At 37.0% G+C, this 19,128-nt stretch overlaps 1 protein-coding gene across 1 annotated transcript; it reads left to right on the forward strand.

The window, feature by feature from the left end:
- The first annotated feature begins 219 nt into the window (after positions 1-219).
- On the forward strand, positions 220-18,390 carry DPT (dermatopontin). The gene is made up of 4 exons (XM_081953057.1): positions 220-572; positions 5,657-5,782; positions 15,994-16,101; positions 17,516-18,390. Exons 1-4 carry the CDS (start codon positions 274-276, stop codon positions 17,580-17,582), a joined length of 600 nt encoding a protein of 199 aa, XP_081809183.1. The 5' UTR covers positions 220-273; the 3' UTR covers positions 17,583-18,390.
- Positions 18,391-19,128: the final 738 nt, after the last annotated feature.

Below are 19,128 nucleotides of genomic sequence, written 5' to 3' on the forward strand. Positions count from 1 at the left end.
AATTCCTGACATCTGGGATTATAAATGATTTATAGTCCCAGGTTATTCCAGTCCTTATTATGCAAAGGATAGCGTGCTTATAAAATTCCACCTTAAAACTAATTAAATGTATCTGCAGCCAATTCTTTTGCTCAGAAATCTTATCTAAACAGTGACACATAGCATTTGGAGCTAGTTATCCCACATCTGGAATCCAAATGTTACAGAGGGTTATAAAAAAAGTCAGCACAACCACATCACTTAAGCGTTTTTGCAGCCAGAAGCTGGAGCAACATGGACCTTATTCTTCTCTGCATGTCCCTGCCACTATTCACAGTGGCATGGGGCCAATATGGGAACTATTACCATTCCTATGATGATTATAGGGCTAATGATGACTGGGTTAATTTGTACCGGCAAGGTTTCAACTTCCAATGCCCTCATGGGCAAGTGATTGTAGCTGTGAGGAGCATGTTCAGCAAGAAAGAAGGGTCTGATAGATTGTGGAATTATGCCTGTATGCCCACCCCAGATACACTTGGAGAGCCTACTGAATGTTGGTGGGAAGAAATCAACAGAGCTGGACTGCAATGGTAGGAAACCAAGTTTAAACTTAGATTCCTTGTTGTGTGTGCTTAGGCTGATGCAATGTTTCAGGTGAGGGATACAAAACTGCATGTTAAAACCATAATAATGTGTTAAGTTAGCATCATCAGCTTTGTGTACTGTAGTGGTGATACAGCTATTCATTTCTATATATGAAGCAGTTGTAACATTTTCTTTGTCTTCTGAGGTAAATGGAGTGTACTTATTGCATGAATTTCTAATTAAATTAACTAATTGTTAGTTCCTAAATTTATTGAATTTGTTCTAAAAGTTCTTCATCTTTCTAAGAAATTACGTCAATGACAGAAAGTTGAATTATTTTTGTTATTGTTTTTTGTGGAGAGAAGAAGAAAATGCTTGTCACGTAATTATTCCCTTGTTTTGTTCCATTATTGGCTCTAGCCAAACATATTTCTGGAAGAACCAGTAGTACATGCGAAACTTTTTTTTTTTATAGCCAGACAAAAACATAATGGCAGAATAAAAATAATTCTGTATAAATATATATAATAAATTATAGCTTTAATTATATCACAGTTAATTATCTGCAACAAATATTGTTTTTCAGGCATTTTAAGAACTGACAAACTGAATTTTAAACCATGGGGATAGCTGGTAGTCCTGGGGTTAAATCATAGATCTGGTTCATGTCTGGTTGTGACATCACAGGATAACAAATACTTATTTAATTGACGTTTAATAAACTTCAGTCTGAAGTTTTAAGTAACCATTCGGATTTGAAAACCATGAAAAATTGTACATTCCAAGAAAATCTTCTGAGCAAAGATGTCTGTATGTGAACAATCATGTATGTGTCATTATTAAATACCTCTCTTATTCCCGAATGTTATCAGGTTTTTTGTTTCCTTTAATTTTTGAAAACAAAAAGTAATTACATTTTTTAAAAATGTGTATACTTGCAAAGTTTGGATCCCAAGGATTTAGAATTACATTATATATTTATTATTTATTTAATTATTATTTATTATGTATATAATGTAATTATATATTTATAAATTTATTTATATGGAATTAAATTATAAATTATTAATGTGCAAAACATTTAAGACAGGGGTGTCCAAACTTGGGAACTTTAAGACTGGCTGAGGAATTCTGGGAGTTGAAGTCCACAAGTCTTAAAGTTCCCAAGTTTGGACACCCCTGATTTAAGAGAACACTGCAGGAATCAGCTATCTGTTTTAAAAAGAAACTGAGTGAAAACTGCTGGCTTTGCACAATGGGATTATTTATATGTTTATTTGGTTAATATCCTGCCTTTGTGTTGAATAATTTAAGGCAATGTATGTAATGTTCTCTCTTCCTATCTCCCCATCACAACAATCCTGTGAGGTAGATTGGGGCTGAGAAAGAGAGTGGCTGGCCCAGATTCACCCAGATCACCTCTGTGATAAAGCTCAAGATTTCCTGGTTTCTTGGAAAGCACTTTAACCATGATCTGATATGACATTTTAAATTTATATACTAATGAAACGTTCATTGTCATGACCTTTAACTGGTGAAACATAGGACAACAGTCTTTGAAACAAGGTACCTCAAAAGGGCTAACTTACAGAATATGTCCAAAATCTGGGATCCCTTACTCCCAAAGGAATGAAATTTGGGGAAGTTATGGCTACTTTGAAGCGACTCAGTGGCTAAGATGCTGAGCTTGTCAATCAGAAAGGTCGGCAGGTCAGTGGTTCGAATCCCTAGCGCCATGTAATGGAATGAGCTCTTGTTACTGGTCTCAGCTTCTGCCAACCTAGCAGTTTGAAAACATGTAAAAATGCAAGTAGAAAAATAGGAACCACCTTTGAGGAAAGATAACAGCATTCTGTGCACTTTCAGCATTTAGTCATGCCGGCCACATGACCACTGAGACATCTTCGGACAAGGCTGGCTCATTGGCTTTGAAACGGAGATGAGCACTGCCCCCTAGAGTCAGGAATAACTAGCACATATGTGTGAGGGAAACCTTTACCTATGGCTACTTCAGTGCTTCTGAAGCAAATATATCCTTCCATTGGAGTAAATTTGACAGTGTGCTTCAAGGGAAAGGAGATCCTCCCTAGACTCTTCCTTACCAGTATAATATGGAATACCCCTCACCCCCCAAGAACTGATGTGGGATAGTCCTCACAGGCTTTTCAGCCAACTGAAATGCAATGCATAGCTTTAAGTGCTAACTATCTTGCCTGGGGTATAGCATGAAATAGGAACTCCAACAAAGAAAAGAAACAGCTAGTCTCTACTATGCCAATTCACAAAAAGAACAGCTCATAGAGTTTCTGCAACAGCATTTTTTGACGTATTTCATTTAGTGGGGGACATAATTTAGAGGCTATTTTAGTCCTTAAAAATACTTAGAAATATCAACATTTGAGTTTCTAATTGGAGCCACTTTGGAAATAATACAGACCAGTGTGGATTTCTGCCTGATGGAAGTTTTCTACATCTGCTGAACTCACTAATTCCCCTGATTCTTTGACATCTATGAAAATCTGTCATTTGTCATAGTAAAATCTGAAAATCTTGTTATCATGCCTAGTACTTATCAGACTAAGGAAGTTCTAGTTCACTTTGGCAAAGAACACCACACGTCATAGTCTTGTAGTCTACCTGTTCCACCTACCTCAGAGTCCCAAAGTTAAGTTCTTCATTACATTCTTGCCATAGTTATATGAGGAAGTTATTTGCGTGGAATCCTGTTCAGTCATACTTTTCTACATTTCTGATTATCAAAATGTTGAAATGTAAAATGCTGTAAGAAACAATCTCACCATTGCTTAACATTTCAGGCTAAATGAAAACCTTTACAGTATCTGAGTACAAAACATTTTCCCGTCTGTTAACAATAGTATTTATGTTATATGCAGAAAATGCAGAAAAGAGTAAAAAAAAAAGGAGAGAAAACATAAAAATATTATTTTTGCTTTTTTTGCTTTTGTTTAATTTTTTTATTCTGAAATTATAATTCTTAATAAAATTACTATAAAAACAATAGTATTTATGTTTGCATATGTCTTGGGGTTGTTTACTGAAACTTATATTGATTTCGTGCCAAGACTGCTAAGAAATCAGAGTGACAGTTTCTTTGGTTAAGGAAAAGCTGGATGAGGGTTATTTAAAATGAAAAAAAAATACAAACAAATTAAATATATGCAATAAATATTCACTTGTATCATTATAGTTAGGAAACCAAGAGGTTTATCCCTCCAAAAGATATTTTTGAGCAATTTATCCTCATAAAAACCTTGTAAGCTAAGGAAGTACCCAGAACTTCCAATGGTTAATAAGGGATTGATTATTTCAGAGGCCTGTTCTGTCTCCATTATGTCATCCTTTCCCCTATGGTTGAGTCACAGCAAAGAAGTTCATTTTTGCCCTGAAAATCTGCTTAATTAGATATGATAGTGGAACACAAGTATTTCTATTGTGTCGCCTTAAATTTTGTTTAAGAAAATCATAGAAAACTCAGAAACTGCCTTACGCTGAGTCAGATCTTTAATCCAACTATTCGAACCTATCAACCTTGAAGGGCAACAGCTGTCTAGACTAGGATTTCAGGCTGGGATTCTTCCTGACTTCTTGGCAATCTCAAGGAGTGGATCTGGAGCTTTCAGAACTGAAAGTATGTTCTACAGTTCCTTTCTCATTATTGGAGATAATCAGAGGGCAATAAGAAGAAGAAAGTTTTGTTTTCATTTTAGCAGAAAACTGGATTTTCCGAGTGGACATTTTCTACTTTGTGGAAATTTCCATCTTATCTTGATTTCTCCTCCTCTTCCACGTGGCAAAATTAGCTACCAGTGCACTATAATATCTTCACAATGATTTTATTAAATTGATGTGGTCTTAAAGATGGCTTAACTGCTTATCTTCAAAGCAATCCTGGTTGTTTTTAATTGTTAAGGAGAAAAAAGTACAACATAAGAACAATAAACTAGGGTGGTAAATGTTGATTTCTGCACTCCTTATTGCCTAATGGTAGGGAATGCTGATTGATTCCTCCTGAGTTCTCTACATCTGAAAGATAGCTGTGGTGAGGATAACCACAAGCCATTTTCAAAATGATTCCAAAGAGTGAAAACAGGACTTTAAGTGCCTGGAGAATATGCAGATATGTATCTGCATATCTATTTTTGTTCTTCCAAGTCAAACAGTGCAGAGGATGAAGCCAAGATTTTCATGCATTGCATTTAAAAAAAAACAAATGTAAGAAGAACATGGTTTGGCGTCTATTTCCCAAAAAACAAAAGAGGCTATAGCTTTTCAGAAAATATGAGGGGAAATATGAGGAAATATTTCACATGGTTAGAAGTTTGACTTAGTAGACTTGTGAAAAATGAAATGGAGGAAGGGAGCAGGAAGAAAAACCTGTACAGAGTTTCTTTATACTGGCCTTAGGGTGGTCACTTCCATTTTCTCAAAACAAAAAGAAATGCACATACTAATTTGTAGCTCAGAAAAAAAATTACCAGATGGATGGACAGGTTCAACAGTCACAATTTTATCTCCTTTCTTATGCTTCTTTAAGAGAAAAAATATTTATGAGAATATGGTCATTAGTAATTCTCATATGATGAACAGTTGCAGGAACTGGGCATGGCTAGTCTAGTGAAGAGAAGGACCAGGGGAGACATGATAGCAGTGTTCCAATATTTGAGGGGCTGCCACAGAGAAAAAGGGATCAAGCTAATTTCCAAAGCACCTGAAGGCCAGATAAGGAATAATGGATGGAAACTGAACAAGGAGAGATTCAACCTGGAAATAAGGAGAAATTTTCTGACAGCAAGAGCAATCAACCAATGGAACAGCTTGCGTTCAGAAGTTGGGGGGGCTTCATCACTGGAAGCTTTCAAGAAGAGACTGGACTGCCATCTGACAATAATGGTGTAGGGTCTGCTTGGACAGGGGATTAGACTATATGATGTACAAGATCCCTGTCAACTCTCTTAATCTGTATCATTTTCAACTAGTTTCTAATAATCTGCAAGGAAGAGCTTGTAGTTATGATTTTTATATTCCTAATGTTTATCTGTTTTAAAATATGGGTTTTCTCCCCCTCAAGGTATCAAACATGTTCAAATAATGGGCTAGTGGCAGGATTCCAGAGTCAATATTTTCCATCTGTGCTTGATCGAGAGTGGCAGTTTTATTGTTGCCGCTACAGCCGGAGATGTCCATACTCATGTTGGTGAGTTCACAAAACTGAACTGTCTATCCATATTAATCCATATTATTGCAATTCAAGATCATAAACTAGCTCTAGAAAATGATTGTCCAAGTCATTACATCTTCAGCAGACAAAATGGCAAAAACGCAAAAGGAGGGGAAAATTGGCAGAGATGGACAATTCCAGAGAATATGCTCAAATCAATGACATTATTTTGTAGAATTTTGTCATTGATATGATTAAAATTACAATATAAATGTTAAGTTAGGCTTGGTATATTGTATGTGTGTACATGTACACATACATGTTGTGGTTGTTTTAACTGTTCGGTTGTGTCTGACTCTTGGTGACTTTATAAACAAATGTTCTCCATGCTACCTACTCTAAGCCTTAAAAAAACCTGAAAATTCTAATTTTGCCAATGTTGGTCATAGTCTGATTCATTTTGCATCATGGTTCCCACAAAGGAGTTTCCATCCTAAGTAAAATTATAAATCTGACCATCTTTTCTTATAAAAAATCATTTCCTATTAATACAGTTGAGCTTGTTGATCAGAAAGGTCGGCAGTTCAGCGGTTTGATTCCCTAGCACCGCATAACAGAGTAGGCTCCCATTACTTATCCCAGCTTCTGCCAACCTAGCAGTTCGAAAGCACGTAAAAATGCAAGTAGAAAAATAGGAACCACCTTTGGTGAGAGGGTAACAGCGTTCCTTGCGCTTTCAGCATTTAATCATGCTGGCCACATGGCCACAGAGACATCTTCCAACAGCGCTGACTCTTTGGCTTTGAAATGGAGATGAGCACTACCCCCTAGAGTCGGGAACGACTAGCATGTATGTGCAAGGGGAACCTTTACCTTTACCTTATTAGTACGGGGTTTAAATAATGTCTTTTAAATAATCCAAATTTGTTATTAAGAATACCTGCGTAAGCAGACGGATGGGCTTGGAAGGACTAGGGTGCAGATCAGATTACCTTGTGCCTCTAGGAAAATGCAGCTTCAACGGAAGCCTTTTACAAATATTTTACTTTTCTGTCTTATAGGAAAGATAAGTGTAGGCTTTTCTATGCAAGATGGATCCTAGCAAGTGTTCAGATAATAAAAAAATTCTCCAAGATCTGATAGCAAGATAAAAATACAAGAAATATAAGATCCAGTTATAAAATTATTAATAATTTTTGACTTGCTAATTTATTATCAGAACCACTACCGACCTCCGCTCCTTCCGACAGAAACTCAAGACCCACCTGTTCCAATTAGCTGGCCTGGCCCATTTATAGTCCCATTTTTAAACCTCCTGGCAAACATATTATTCTGGGGTAGTTTTTTAGGGGTAGTTTTTAATGCATCTCCAATTTTAATTTTAACTACTATTGTACAGTTTATATGTTATCTTCTCCATCTATATTTATCTATATTTATCTATATCTGTATGTATTTATATTGTGTTTTAATATGATTGTACACCGCCCCGAGTCCCTTCTGGGAGAGGGCGCGGTTTATAAATTAAATAAAAGTTAAAGTTAATGTTAAATTATATACACAAAAATTACACTTATAGCTCATTGTTTCCAAACTGTTCAAGTAAGTTCACATTTCATAACATATAATAAATCAATTTGATCTCTTCTTTGGTTGGTTTCATAGTATAATCATTTGTGGAACCCAGAAATGTTTTCTCTCTTTCTGGGTACATTTGTACATGGGTACATTTATCCATTTTATTGTAAAGCTGACTGAAATCACTCATTATTACAAAAATCTGTTTTGAATTCCTTTATTTCATTATCTGTCTCAAGATCACTCTACTCATCCCAGGTAAATGAAAGCATTTATTTTGTACTAAATTACTTTTGATGTTAGTGGGAGAGGTTGCTCCTTTGTAGGTAGTTATGTCTACTCAGAAATAGTTCCAATGAATTGAGGAAAGGGTATTCTAAAATAATTATACACAGACAACTCTGCCAATTAGTCACCACTTTCTGAAACCTGCAGCAAATCACTCACAACATAAATTTGCAGTTTGATTGTTAATGCAGCTGCGCAAAAGAGAATCTATGATCCAAATTTTATCTGTGCTGTTAAGAGGAACATTGACAAATTGTTCTTAAACCGATTGAACAAAGCCCATTCAAGTTACTTAGACAAATAGAACTATTTCAGTTACACTGTTAAAAACTGGAGTCCTGTTCCACCCCACCCCTGTTTTTTAAAGATAGTAAATCAGTGGTAGGATTCAAATAATTTAACAACCGATTCTCTGTCCTAATGACCAGCTGGGTAAGCGGGACTCAGTAGTCATGTGACCGTGTGGGCATGTTCAACTCAATGTTACTCAGGATGATGGGCGCTTCGCTTTAGCTGTTACAATGTAAGGGTCAACCGGAGAGGCAGTTTCTGTAAACAGGGCAATAAAGATTAGGCTAGAAACAACACCAGAATGTTTCCTTCCTGCCTTCCTTACAGGATTAGCTCTGTAAAGTGGAAAAAAACAAAAGGAGATTTCTTCCAACAACCGGTTCTCCGAACTGCTTAGAAAGTTAACAACCGGTTCTCCTGAATAGGTGCCAACTGGCTGAATCCCACCACTGTAGTAAATGCAGTAAAACATCTTTTGTGGTACTTATTTTGTTTCAGCCATTCAGGAGCTGGGTAGAAACTTTCATTCTCCCAGTCTAAAAACAAGCAATAATGTAGGCACTCCAGAAAAAAAACTACTGATTACAAACATGTTTTAACCATACTCCAAACCAGCAGAATTCTGCATATTTGATAAACATTATAAGCACTGTATTGCTGTGACATTTCTACAACAATAGCTATACCATAAATTAGGAAGCCACACCTGGCGAATGCAAGAAAGCTGGTTGTTGTGTGTGTGCATTTTATGCTTTTAATTTGGAAGCAGCATACTTTTCTGAAAAGTAAGTGTGTTTAGGAGGATTTGCCGACAGAAAGGTAAGAGGTTGGCAATCACTTTCCTGGCATGGAAAATTAGGAAACTGCAGTAGCAGGTGAATTGCCCAATGGGAGTGATGATTGCTGGCAGTCCAAACTGAACACCTGGCAACCATACTAAAGCATCCCAATCTGGACAGAATGTTCTTACAGGGACTTAGAGTCCATCTGGCATCATCAGAGGACTGGAGCAGTTAAGACAGCAGAGAAGAGGTGCCCTTAAATCATACATGAAGTGTCAATGGTAGACTTAGGCTGTAGTTGATCTGAAGCCTTTATCCAACCATCTGTTAATCTTCATGAAGCTGTAGCGTGTATGAATTTGAATAAGCCTAGAGCTGGAAGATCAAGGAATCTTGTGTTATGTCCTCAACTTGCGACCGGTCCTAAGTCCTCGACTTGCGACTGGCTGCAAGACCTCGACATACGAATGACAGCCCAACTGTCAGCCCAGCAACCAGAGGCTTGCGCCTATTGGTTAAGATGCACAGGGCTGAGAGTGGGCTTTCTGATGTCTTCCTATTGGCTCCCCTGCTTGACAGCTTGAGTATAAATAACTGTCAAGCAGGGCATGGTGCTGAATTGTAAATAGTTGTGCTCTGTTCCGTTCCTGTTAATAAATTGTTTGTTCCAGTTACCTCAGCTGTACGAGTCTTGTCGTTCGCCACAGAATCTAACACTGGCGATGAGGATGGGATCCTGAAAGATGATTCACTCTCACAGCATCTAGGTGAAGAGGAAGAAGAAAGTTTTTTTCCCTCTCTCTTCCCTTTAAAATGTCTTCAGCTGGTAGTGACTATGGCTTCATTGCCTCACTTCGCATCGTTCGGTTTCACTACGGAATCATGGGCCAGCTTCCTAAAATGCTTCGGATGTTTCCTGATTGCTAATAACTACCACCAGCTTCCAGAGGATAGGAAATGCAGTTTTTTCCTCAGCTGTTGCCGGCCGGAGATGTTTAACACCGCAAGAGTTCTTGCTTCACTGTTGGCTGTCCACACCTTGTCGTGGGACACCTTGATTTCAAAACTAAAAAACCACTACGGGCCAACACCACCGCACATTGTCCGCTGCTATGCGTTTCATCAGTGCGTCCAAAAGAACACAGAAACGGTTAGCTAATTCCTACAATCACTACGCACTGTGGCAATCCAATGCGAGTACCACGACCTTGTATCATTCCAATTTTAGTATATGTGCTGCCAAAGCGAGCACAACGAGTACCACGACCTTGATGACTCACTGATAAAACAGTTTGTCTGTGGGGTCTGCAACGACTGCCTCAAGCGGAAGTTGCTAGCCTGGTGCGTCTTAACCAATAGGCGCAAGCCTCTGGTTGCTGGGCTGACAGTCGGGCTGTCATTCGTATGTCAAGGACTTGCGGCCGGTCTCAAGTCGAGGACATTGCATCTTGAAACAAACTAACCCTCTGAACATTCTTCAAGGGTCAGATGATATATACCCGTATTTTTCGGAATAAAAGACGCACTGGAGTATAAGATGCACCAAGATTTTGAAGAAGCAAAATTTTTAAAAAAGTTTTTGCACTCTGCAGATTCCCAAAAGTGGCCCATTTTTCACAAAAACGGGCCCGTTTGTTGTAAAAAAAAAAAGGGCATGGATAGCCTTTAGGAGACTTATAGGGTGCTCCTGGGAGCTTGGGGGGGGGGCAAAAACAAGCAAAAAAATGGCCCGTTTGTTGCTCATTTTTGCCCTCCCCAGTCCCAGGAGCACTCTGGAAGCATCCTAAAGGCTATGCATGACCATTTTTGCAAAGAGGGTGAGGTTTCAGGAGGTCAAAAATGTTCTATTCAGTGTATAAGATGCACCCAGATTTTCACCCCTTTTTTTTTGAGGGAAAAAGGTGCATCTTATACTATGAAAAATATGGTATTCATTTAAGGTAACAATTGTGCCTTATGAAAAGTAGTTTGTTAATATTATTGCTGAAGCCTATCATGAAGATCTCTGCTTATTATGAAACAGGTGTTTGGGTTCTTTGATGCTTATCACATTTTAAACACTGTACTTTTAGAAGATCTCTGCTAGGATGCATATTCAGGACAATCTAGCTCAGTGATGCCAAATACCATCTTCTTCCTTCCCAAGACACAAGAGAAACAATACATAACATACAGAATTGAAAATATTTTTCAATTTGTCTTTGTCCCTCAGAAAAAAAAAATGCCTATTGGAGGCAGCTCCAGGTTTCATGAGGTCTTGAAACTTGAAAAAATTCCCTTGCAACTTCTAAAATGAGTGGGAAAGGACACCTCATTCTCACATGATTGTTGGAGGTTCCAGAGGCCTCATAGGAACACCCCACATTCTTGTGCAGCTTCTGCAGCTTCAGAAAATCTCAAAAAATTAAGCAAGAATGGGACATGGTGGCATGCCACCAAATACGACATGGCATGTAACATGTGTGTCATTGCCATCCACTATCTAGCAGCTACTTTTCTGGAAATTTTCAATAATGATATATTTTACATTAAATCCTTGTAAATCCAAGTGACTATTAGATCCATGACATAACTGAATTGTTCACCAAGTAATTTATGGATTGAGTTAAGATGTGCCCCAAAAAACCCCCAAGGGCAAAACTAACCACTGCGTTGTACCGATTTATACTAGCATTTTGTCCCAAAAAAATTGGCATCATGGTGATGTGGTGGTCTATTTTATGGAGTTCTCACTCAACTCTGATTTAGCCCATTGTTTATTGAGAAAATATGAGAATTTTTTATGCACATAATATGAGAAAAGTTTATGCACAATATTCTTTGGCTTTGTAGAAATGCCCAGCTTTGTGGGCACTGCGTTTATTCTTTTATCATAATTTATATTAGCTTTACATTTTATTATTACTAGCCTTTCTTATATAATTAGACTATTTGTAATACATACATACATACATACATACATACATACATACATACATACATACATATCCATCCATCCATCCATCCATCCATAACTGCCTATGAAAATCTTGCTGTTGCTATATAGCTTGACACTTAATCGAAGAAACAAAATCGGCAGATTTTGAAAAAAGCAGGAGGATGAAACGGGAAACTAATTGTCATACAGCATTACCTTTGTTTCTGTTCCTCTCAAGTTCAGCTTCAAGGTTCCTTCAGGCAAATTATTGTGTCAGTTTGCAGATTCGGATTCCCATCTTTTGTTGTTGTTGTTGTTGTTGTTGTTGGAAAGGTGGAAAAACTTTGTTCAGGATTGCAGTTGGTGTGTCACTGGATGTAATTTGAAATAATGGCTTATGCCAAATGATGAAAAGCTACAAATGTGTTCATAAGATGCATTCCCACTACCACATGCCTGAGTCTGCCTTGACAAAGGACAAGCCACTGCAAAGCAGCACCTCAGGGGTTGTCACAAAGAAGGGGGAGTCAAGCAGAGGCGGATGCTACTGGTTTGCACTGGTTAGGGCGAATCAGTAGTGGTATTTTGGTCTTGGTCGCAGAACCAGCAGCGACCCAGGCTGGCTACACCCCCGAACCATTTCCCTGGTTGCTGCTGCCATTCCCGGCATAGTTTTTAGTAATTTTTTTCATGTTCTGCGCATGCACAGAACAATTTACAGTCAACTGTGCATGTGCACATGCGCTGTGAACTGGCAATAACATTGGCAGCAACCCACCCCTGGATTCAAGCTATTCTCCAAAGCACCCAAGGGCAGGACAAGAAACAATGGATGGAAACTAATCAAGGAGAGAAGCAGCCTAGAACTAAGAAGAAATTTCCTGACAATTACAACAATTAACCAGTGGAACAACTTGCATCCAGATGTTGTGAATTCTCCAAAACACTGGAAGTTCTTAAGAAGAGATTGGGCAACCATTTGTCTGAAATGGTATACGGTTTCCTGCCTGAGCAGTGGTTGAACTAGAAGACCTCCAAGGTCCCTTCCAACTCTGTTATTCTAATCTATTCTGTTCTATTCTTTGTATCTGGAGACCTGGATAAGGTGACAGGAGCAGTGTGAAATTTTAATCAAATAAGGAACAAAGGTTTGCCTAGATTTTATTGCTCCTATGTGTGTTGCATAGGCAAGCTGAAAATTCCTGACATAGTGTAATCAGTCTGAATTGTAAATAGTTATAGTTCATTGTATGGTGCTTTTTAAAATCTCTTCGCCGCCCCCCCAATGTTATTCTGTTATAACTAATACTTAACTAATGCATTGAAGGGTCTTTTGAAAAACAAGGAAAAAAGCAGAACAACCTGTAATTAAATCACATACACTGGGTTTATGAAAAAGTAAACTTACCCAACAAAGTTGTTGCTTATATGCTTCATTATAGAGAAATATAGAGTAATTCTATTCTCTGTAATTGTTAGGAAGGCATAGACAGATAGACGCCACTGCACTGTGCTAACAAAATGAAATTTCACATTCTTAATTTCTGTTTGTTAACACTTTGGGCACCATAACTTACAGGTTTTTCCTATGTCATCTTATTGAACAGTATAAGGATGTACAACTCTCTGGGGTGATTGGTTTATGTGGAATTTTGTAGATTTTTTTTTAACAACATATGTGCCATGGGAACTGTCCAAAAATTGACCACTGTTCCACAGGCAAGCTGGTAATGTTATACCCTGCTGACTCCTCTAACTTTTAAATATCTTGCTATACCCCCGCTACCCTTAATTTGTTTATTTCTCAACAAGTAAGAAGTAATGACTGTATCGACAGTAAGGAGCCATGGTGGCACAGTGGTTAGAATGTAATGTTGCAGGCTGGCTCTGCTCACTGTCAGGAGTTTGATCCTGACTGACTCCAGGTTGATTCAGCCTTCTGTCCTTCTAAGGTTGGTAAAATGAGGACCCAGATTGTTGAGGGCAATATGCTAACTCTGTAAACTACATAGAGAGTACTGTAAAGCACTATGAAGCAGTATATAAATCTAACTGCCGTTGCTAGTGCTAGTGCTATCTACCCACAGTTATTATTTTCTAATAATGTAGATGAAGCAGTCCACAAAATGAAGATATGCTCAAAGATAATACAATGTAGATATTTCCAGTCTCGTTATTTTTAACTTAAAAAAATTACAGTCAGATAAAATAAATATCCTAGTAGGCATCATGTTGTCTATTCATGAAGTAGAAGAATGAAACTGACCTACTGCAGAAAAGAGTTTTTACTATATCTCCCCATCATATCTTTGTGTTATAGGTTAAAACACAGATTGTCATAGGTTTAAACTATATCTCCCCATCATATCTTTGGGTAATAGGTTAAAACACACCTTTCATAGGTTTAAACTATAACTATATAACCGTCGTATCTTTGGGGAATAGGTTAAAACATGGAAGGTTAAAACACAGATTGTCATCAAGCCAGCGTAAGAAAGAAACTTGCTCCCTAATTACTGTATTACAACATCAAATTTAATCTCTGTTATTTTTTTAAAAAATGAGAGGGAAGGGTAAAATGTTTGAGGGAAGTATTGGGGCATTCACTCCTCTCTAGAAGCCCTGATTGGCTGATAGCTCTCAGTCCTCCATTATTATTTTTGAAGAGCAAATGTTGATTAACTCTCAGTTTTTCCTGAAGTATCCAAACATGCTAATAAATATGGAAATAGAATAATCTATACCCTTGATGGCGAACCTATGGCATGCATGCTGTAGGTGGCACGCGGAGCCATATCTGCTAACACATAAGTCGTCAGCTGATTTTCAGCCTTCTGGAGGACCAGGGGATGCCATTTTCTCCCTCCTCAGCCTTCAGGAAAGCCTCCAGAGCCTAGGGAGGGTGAAAAATGGGTCCAACGGGCCTACCGGAAGTTCAGAAATGATCTGTTTCCTGCTTCCAGGGTGCCTCCAGGGGCCTAGGGGAGGCTGTTTTTGCTCTCTAAGGCTTTATGAAAGCCTCCGGTGCCTGGGGAGGGTGAAAAGTTTCTGGTAGGCCCATTTTATGCCCTCCCCAGGCTCTAGAAGCTTTCCTGCAGCCTGGGGAAGGTGAAAATGGCCTTCCCCAGGCCTCCCCGGAGAAAATACCAAGCTTTGGGGGCACGTTGCATTATGGGTTCTGGCACACACATGCGCTGTCGCATGTGCATGCTCGTATTTTTGGCACCCAACAACAAAAAGGTTAGCCATCACTGATCTATACAATCCCAATTGTATTTTAATTGTTGAATCAGGAGCATGAAGCAATGCAAATATCAGTCATCTAGAATTCCATAAGAATAGGAATTAATAGGAATAAATATTTGAGTATTTAACTATCATTGGTAAACTCATGTCAATTTTGGTCTATAAATCTAGCCTCTGATTCTCCCTATTCCTTTGAATTTTAAACCATGTCTGATTTGGATCATTCTGAACACATCTGCTCTTTCTTGAATAGTATCTACTTTGCTCTGGACTTGCATACATTTCTGACCAATTTGGGTTAAAAGCCAATTGCTCTGAAAACAACTGCCTGAGGCTCATTCCAAAGTCTGACTCATATACAGTATAAGGGAAAAGGACAAACCTATATGGATTGACAGATCAAATTTCTCCATAATCAAGATGGACGTTGTATTCATATATTAGTTTTGAAGAGTATTGTATATAATATATATCATTGCATTCACCAAGAACTTAAAACTCCTTATTCTAGTTTTAATGAAAAACTCATTCCTTTAGCTAGCTATGACTAGTGACCTTCAAATACCACTTTAAAGATCACATGTTAAGATTAAAGATCACATTCTGGAGAGAGAGAGAAAGAAGTTCCCTGAGGATGGGTTCCAGCACGAGTATGAAAGCTTGGAAGACGAGGCCTCTGGTCCCCATGACTGACTCAAATTGGACCCTATCACATTTTAAGATACATAATAGAAAATTAAACTGTAAAACTCATAGCCTTTTCTGTTTCCTGAGTCCCTTCCCAGATCCACAGGAATTGGTATCAACAGGAGAAGAATGGATTCCTAGGATACCCTGACTTTTCTTTGGAGAAGCATTGGTAATTCATGATTTTAAAAAGAATTAATATTCTGACCAAGGATAGTCGCATTCTGTAATTAGAATTTTTAAAAATAAAATTGAAACTTCTTTGAAAAAAGAGAGAAAGAACCCTCTACTCCTATTTGCTGAAGATGACTTAATTGTTTTTCAGGTCTTCTGAGATTTATCAAACATGTGCTCAACCATCTGAATTGAGTCTTAACTATCAATGGAGTTTGCAATGGACTATTATTACTGTACAAAATAGAGAAATGATTGTTATTTTCTTTTTCCTGACTTATAAGGATGACCTCAGAACATCCAGAGCACTATGGAGAAGATATGGACATGATGTTGTACACCTATGATCATTATATCCGCGGAGCAACTACAACATTCTCTGGTGTAGAAAGGTCAGGTTCACAAATGCTGTTGAAAGCTGAATCTTTGCCTTAGCACAAATGGATGATTGCACTGTGAAACGTTTTTTAAAAAGATGAAGATGAATAATTGCCTAGTAGTAGGAGCAATGGACATAATGGAAAGCATGATGACTTTCCTGAGAGGCAGAATGATGATGAACCTTTAACTGTTTACAATTAGCTAGGAGCCAGACTTAATATCTACCTCTTTTTACTTCACAATACTGTCTTAACAGACTCTCTTTCAGTAATGGCAAATCTAAAACAAATACTTTAAGTGTAGAAAGTGCTTAGGAACATTAACAGGAAGAGGAGATTTTATTATGTATTAAATACTGATATTGTGTAGTAATTCAAGATATTAATTTCAATATTTTTAAAATCTAGATCTACAATACTGTACTCATTTGACTGAATTGGCTTCTAACCTTTGGCAGAATTAAAGGAAGATTCCTTAAAAACTGAAGCAATTTAATGTAACAGTTTGAAGTTGTAAGATCAAAAGAAATTAATTCCGGATATTTTGCTGTAAATTTTTAGAGAGGATGACCTTGCTTATTTCATTTATGTTATAATGAAAGAATCAATTTATGACAGGGCTTGTTCATGACCATACTTTACATCTGAGAGCAAAAGGAAACAACATCAAGCAAAGCAAACTGTACATTTGCTTTCAGAGTAGTTTGAACATTCTTGACATAAAAAGCAATTCAGATTGATAGACAATCAATACCGTGATAAATCATTCTTTTTGGGGTGTGCCTTCAAGAGATGATTACCCCCTGGCAACTGCCTGGATGAGTCCCTGCAGTGGTCTTGGAAATATTTTCTGAAGTGGTTTGTCATTGTCTCTTTCCTAGGGTTGAGAGATAGTGAATGGTCCAAAGCCACTTGGCTGACTTTGTGCCTAGATTCAAATTCATATTTTCCCAGGTTGTAGCCTGGTGGCTTTAACCATTCACCAAACTGGCTCCACTTAATCATTGCATCTGAGCTAAAAGAATATAGCTATAAAATCTGCTCGTTTTTAATGATGTAAAATTTGTTTCTCTCTCTTTTTCAATGCAACATGTTTTGCTTTAATCTGTTTCTAAGCAGCATTGCTCATGGATAAAATTACATTTTGGGAAAATTCTATAAGATCATCCAAAACAAAACAAAAAAATAAAGTATAGCAATTTTCTTTAGGCTCAAGACCCAAGTATTTCAAAATCACACTTCAGACCTTGTTAAAGGAAGGAAAGAATAAATATTTATTGATGGTTGTTTTTCTTTTGCTAGAAAACCATAGTTCATTTTAAAAAATCTAATATAAATAAATCTAAATCAGAATCTTAACATATTTGGTATTGTCTTCCTATTTTCAATGTATTAAACCTTATTTTTCATTTCTTTTCCTTTGCAGAGATCGTCAATGGAAATTTATTGTCTGCAGGATGACAAATTTTGATTGTCAATTTCAAAATGCTTAAAAATTCTGAATATATGCTACACTTCAGAGTTTGGGTGGGGAAGTAAATAAAAGGGTAAAAGGGAAAAAAAAGACAGAAAAGTCAATTTAGTAATAAATGCATTAACCTCTTACAGAGGTTTGACTCTTGTATTCCAAAAAGCCTAGTAAGTACAATATTGAGTTCACCTTTTCTTTCTGTAGGTGAATGGTGAATTCTTAATTAGAGAATAGATTTCCTGCCTTTGGTCTCATAATCTCTGCAGAGCCTTTGTGCAAAGTACTTGAATTTCCATTGCTTTCCATTCACATGCCTGGTCAGTTGCAGAATCAATGTTAATTTGGGAGTATGCATGGCCAGTCACTCTTGCCATAATAGTGGAACTTTTACCCTTATGCTGATGTCAATTCTCACATGTATCACTACTATTAACTGGGCATATGTGTAGCTGCTGGGCAGAGGGCAGTCTTTGAAAAAACTGCAGTTCATTCTCCTGATTTTTTTTAAACAGTTACAGGTAAATGCTTATTTGTTTAAACTTGGATAAAGTGACTTCCTTTATTATTTAGCTACTCTGTACAAATACAGCTTGGTTTGGCATAGCAATTTTATATCCACTGCATCTGCTTTCTTCAAAAGATCTCTTTATTCATATTTGTTCACACTGCTGAGATTAGCAAAAAAAAAAATGGCAAGCCATATTATTATTATATTGTATCCATGTTAATAGCAAGGCTGGTTGGTAGCAGTCAGTTTTAAAGATTGTTCACTTACATTTTTAATGCTTTGAGTGTTTACACTTCAAGTGAAATAAAGTACATTCTGAGGACCATAGCATCTCCATTTTGAATAGTATCAGATTATTTTTGTTAACTGTTATGTATCTGTGTTGTTTCTCTTGTAATTGGGGACTATAATGAATACTAGAATATTAAAGACTCATGGAAAAGAACAATAGCAATTCTCTAATTTGTACAAAAACTGATTCTATTCCAGTGGCTTTTGCATTGTAGCTCAAATGTGAATATAATTTTGTTGAACATTGTTTAAAGCTTAACTATGAAGGCAGTCACTGAGGAATAATGGTAAAAGGGAGTTACTTAAGAATCATATAAAAAAATGCTATGCAATTTATTCTAAATACCGGTATCTATTATTCAAGTATATTATGAATTATTATAATTAAAATGAATAAAATAAATAAAATAATGTGGCAGTTCAGTAGCTTCTAAACAGTTTGCAGCAATTATTTGTGCATTTAATAATTGCGAACAAATTAACTGTAGAGTTTCTGTTACTAAATGCTTAATATAAATTAGCAAAGTTCTGCTATATTCAAAAATAATAGATGCAGATATTGTTTGTGGATTTGGTCTCACTTCATTAAGAAAGTATTAAAACTGCATGCCTTTGAGAAGGATTAGAAAATTTTTAAAATACGAATAAGTTGCATAAAAGGCAATTAAAATGAATTCCATCCTTTCAAGAAAGAATGAAAGTAAAATATGTTATATCTAGCAAAAATAGAAATTCAGGGAAGGGCATAATTTTAAATTGTTAATGGATC

Source organism: Natrix helvetica (genome assembly GCF_964273705.1).
Source record: "Natrix helvetica genome assembly, chromosome: 4".
NCBI lineage: Eukaryota > Metazoa > Chordata > Lepidosauria > Squamata > Natricidae > Natrix > Natrix helvetica.

What these genes read in the sequence shown, in the direction of transcription:
- DPT (XM_081953057.1), top strand. Translation starts at nt 274, where the DNA reads ATGGACCTTATTCTTCTCTGCATGTCCCTGCCACTATTCACAGTGGCA. An exon ending in AACAGAGCTGGACTGCAATG is followed by an intron (nt 573 to 5,656) that starts GTAGGAAACCAA and finishes CTCCCCCTCAAG; the next exon opens with GTATCAAACATGTTCAAATA. An exon ending in ACATTCTCTGGTGTAGAAAG is followed by an intron (nt 16,102 to 17,515) that starts GTCAGGTTCACA and finishes TTTCCTTTGCAG; the next exon opens with AGATCGTCAATGGAAATTTA.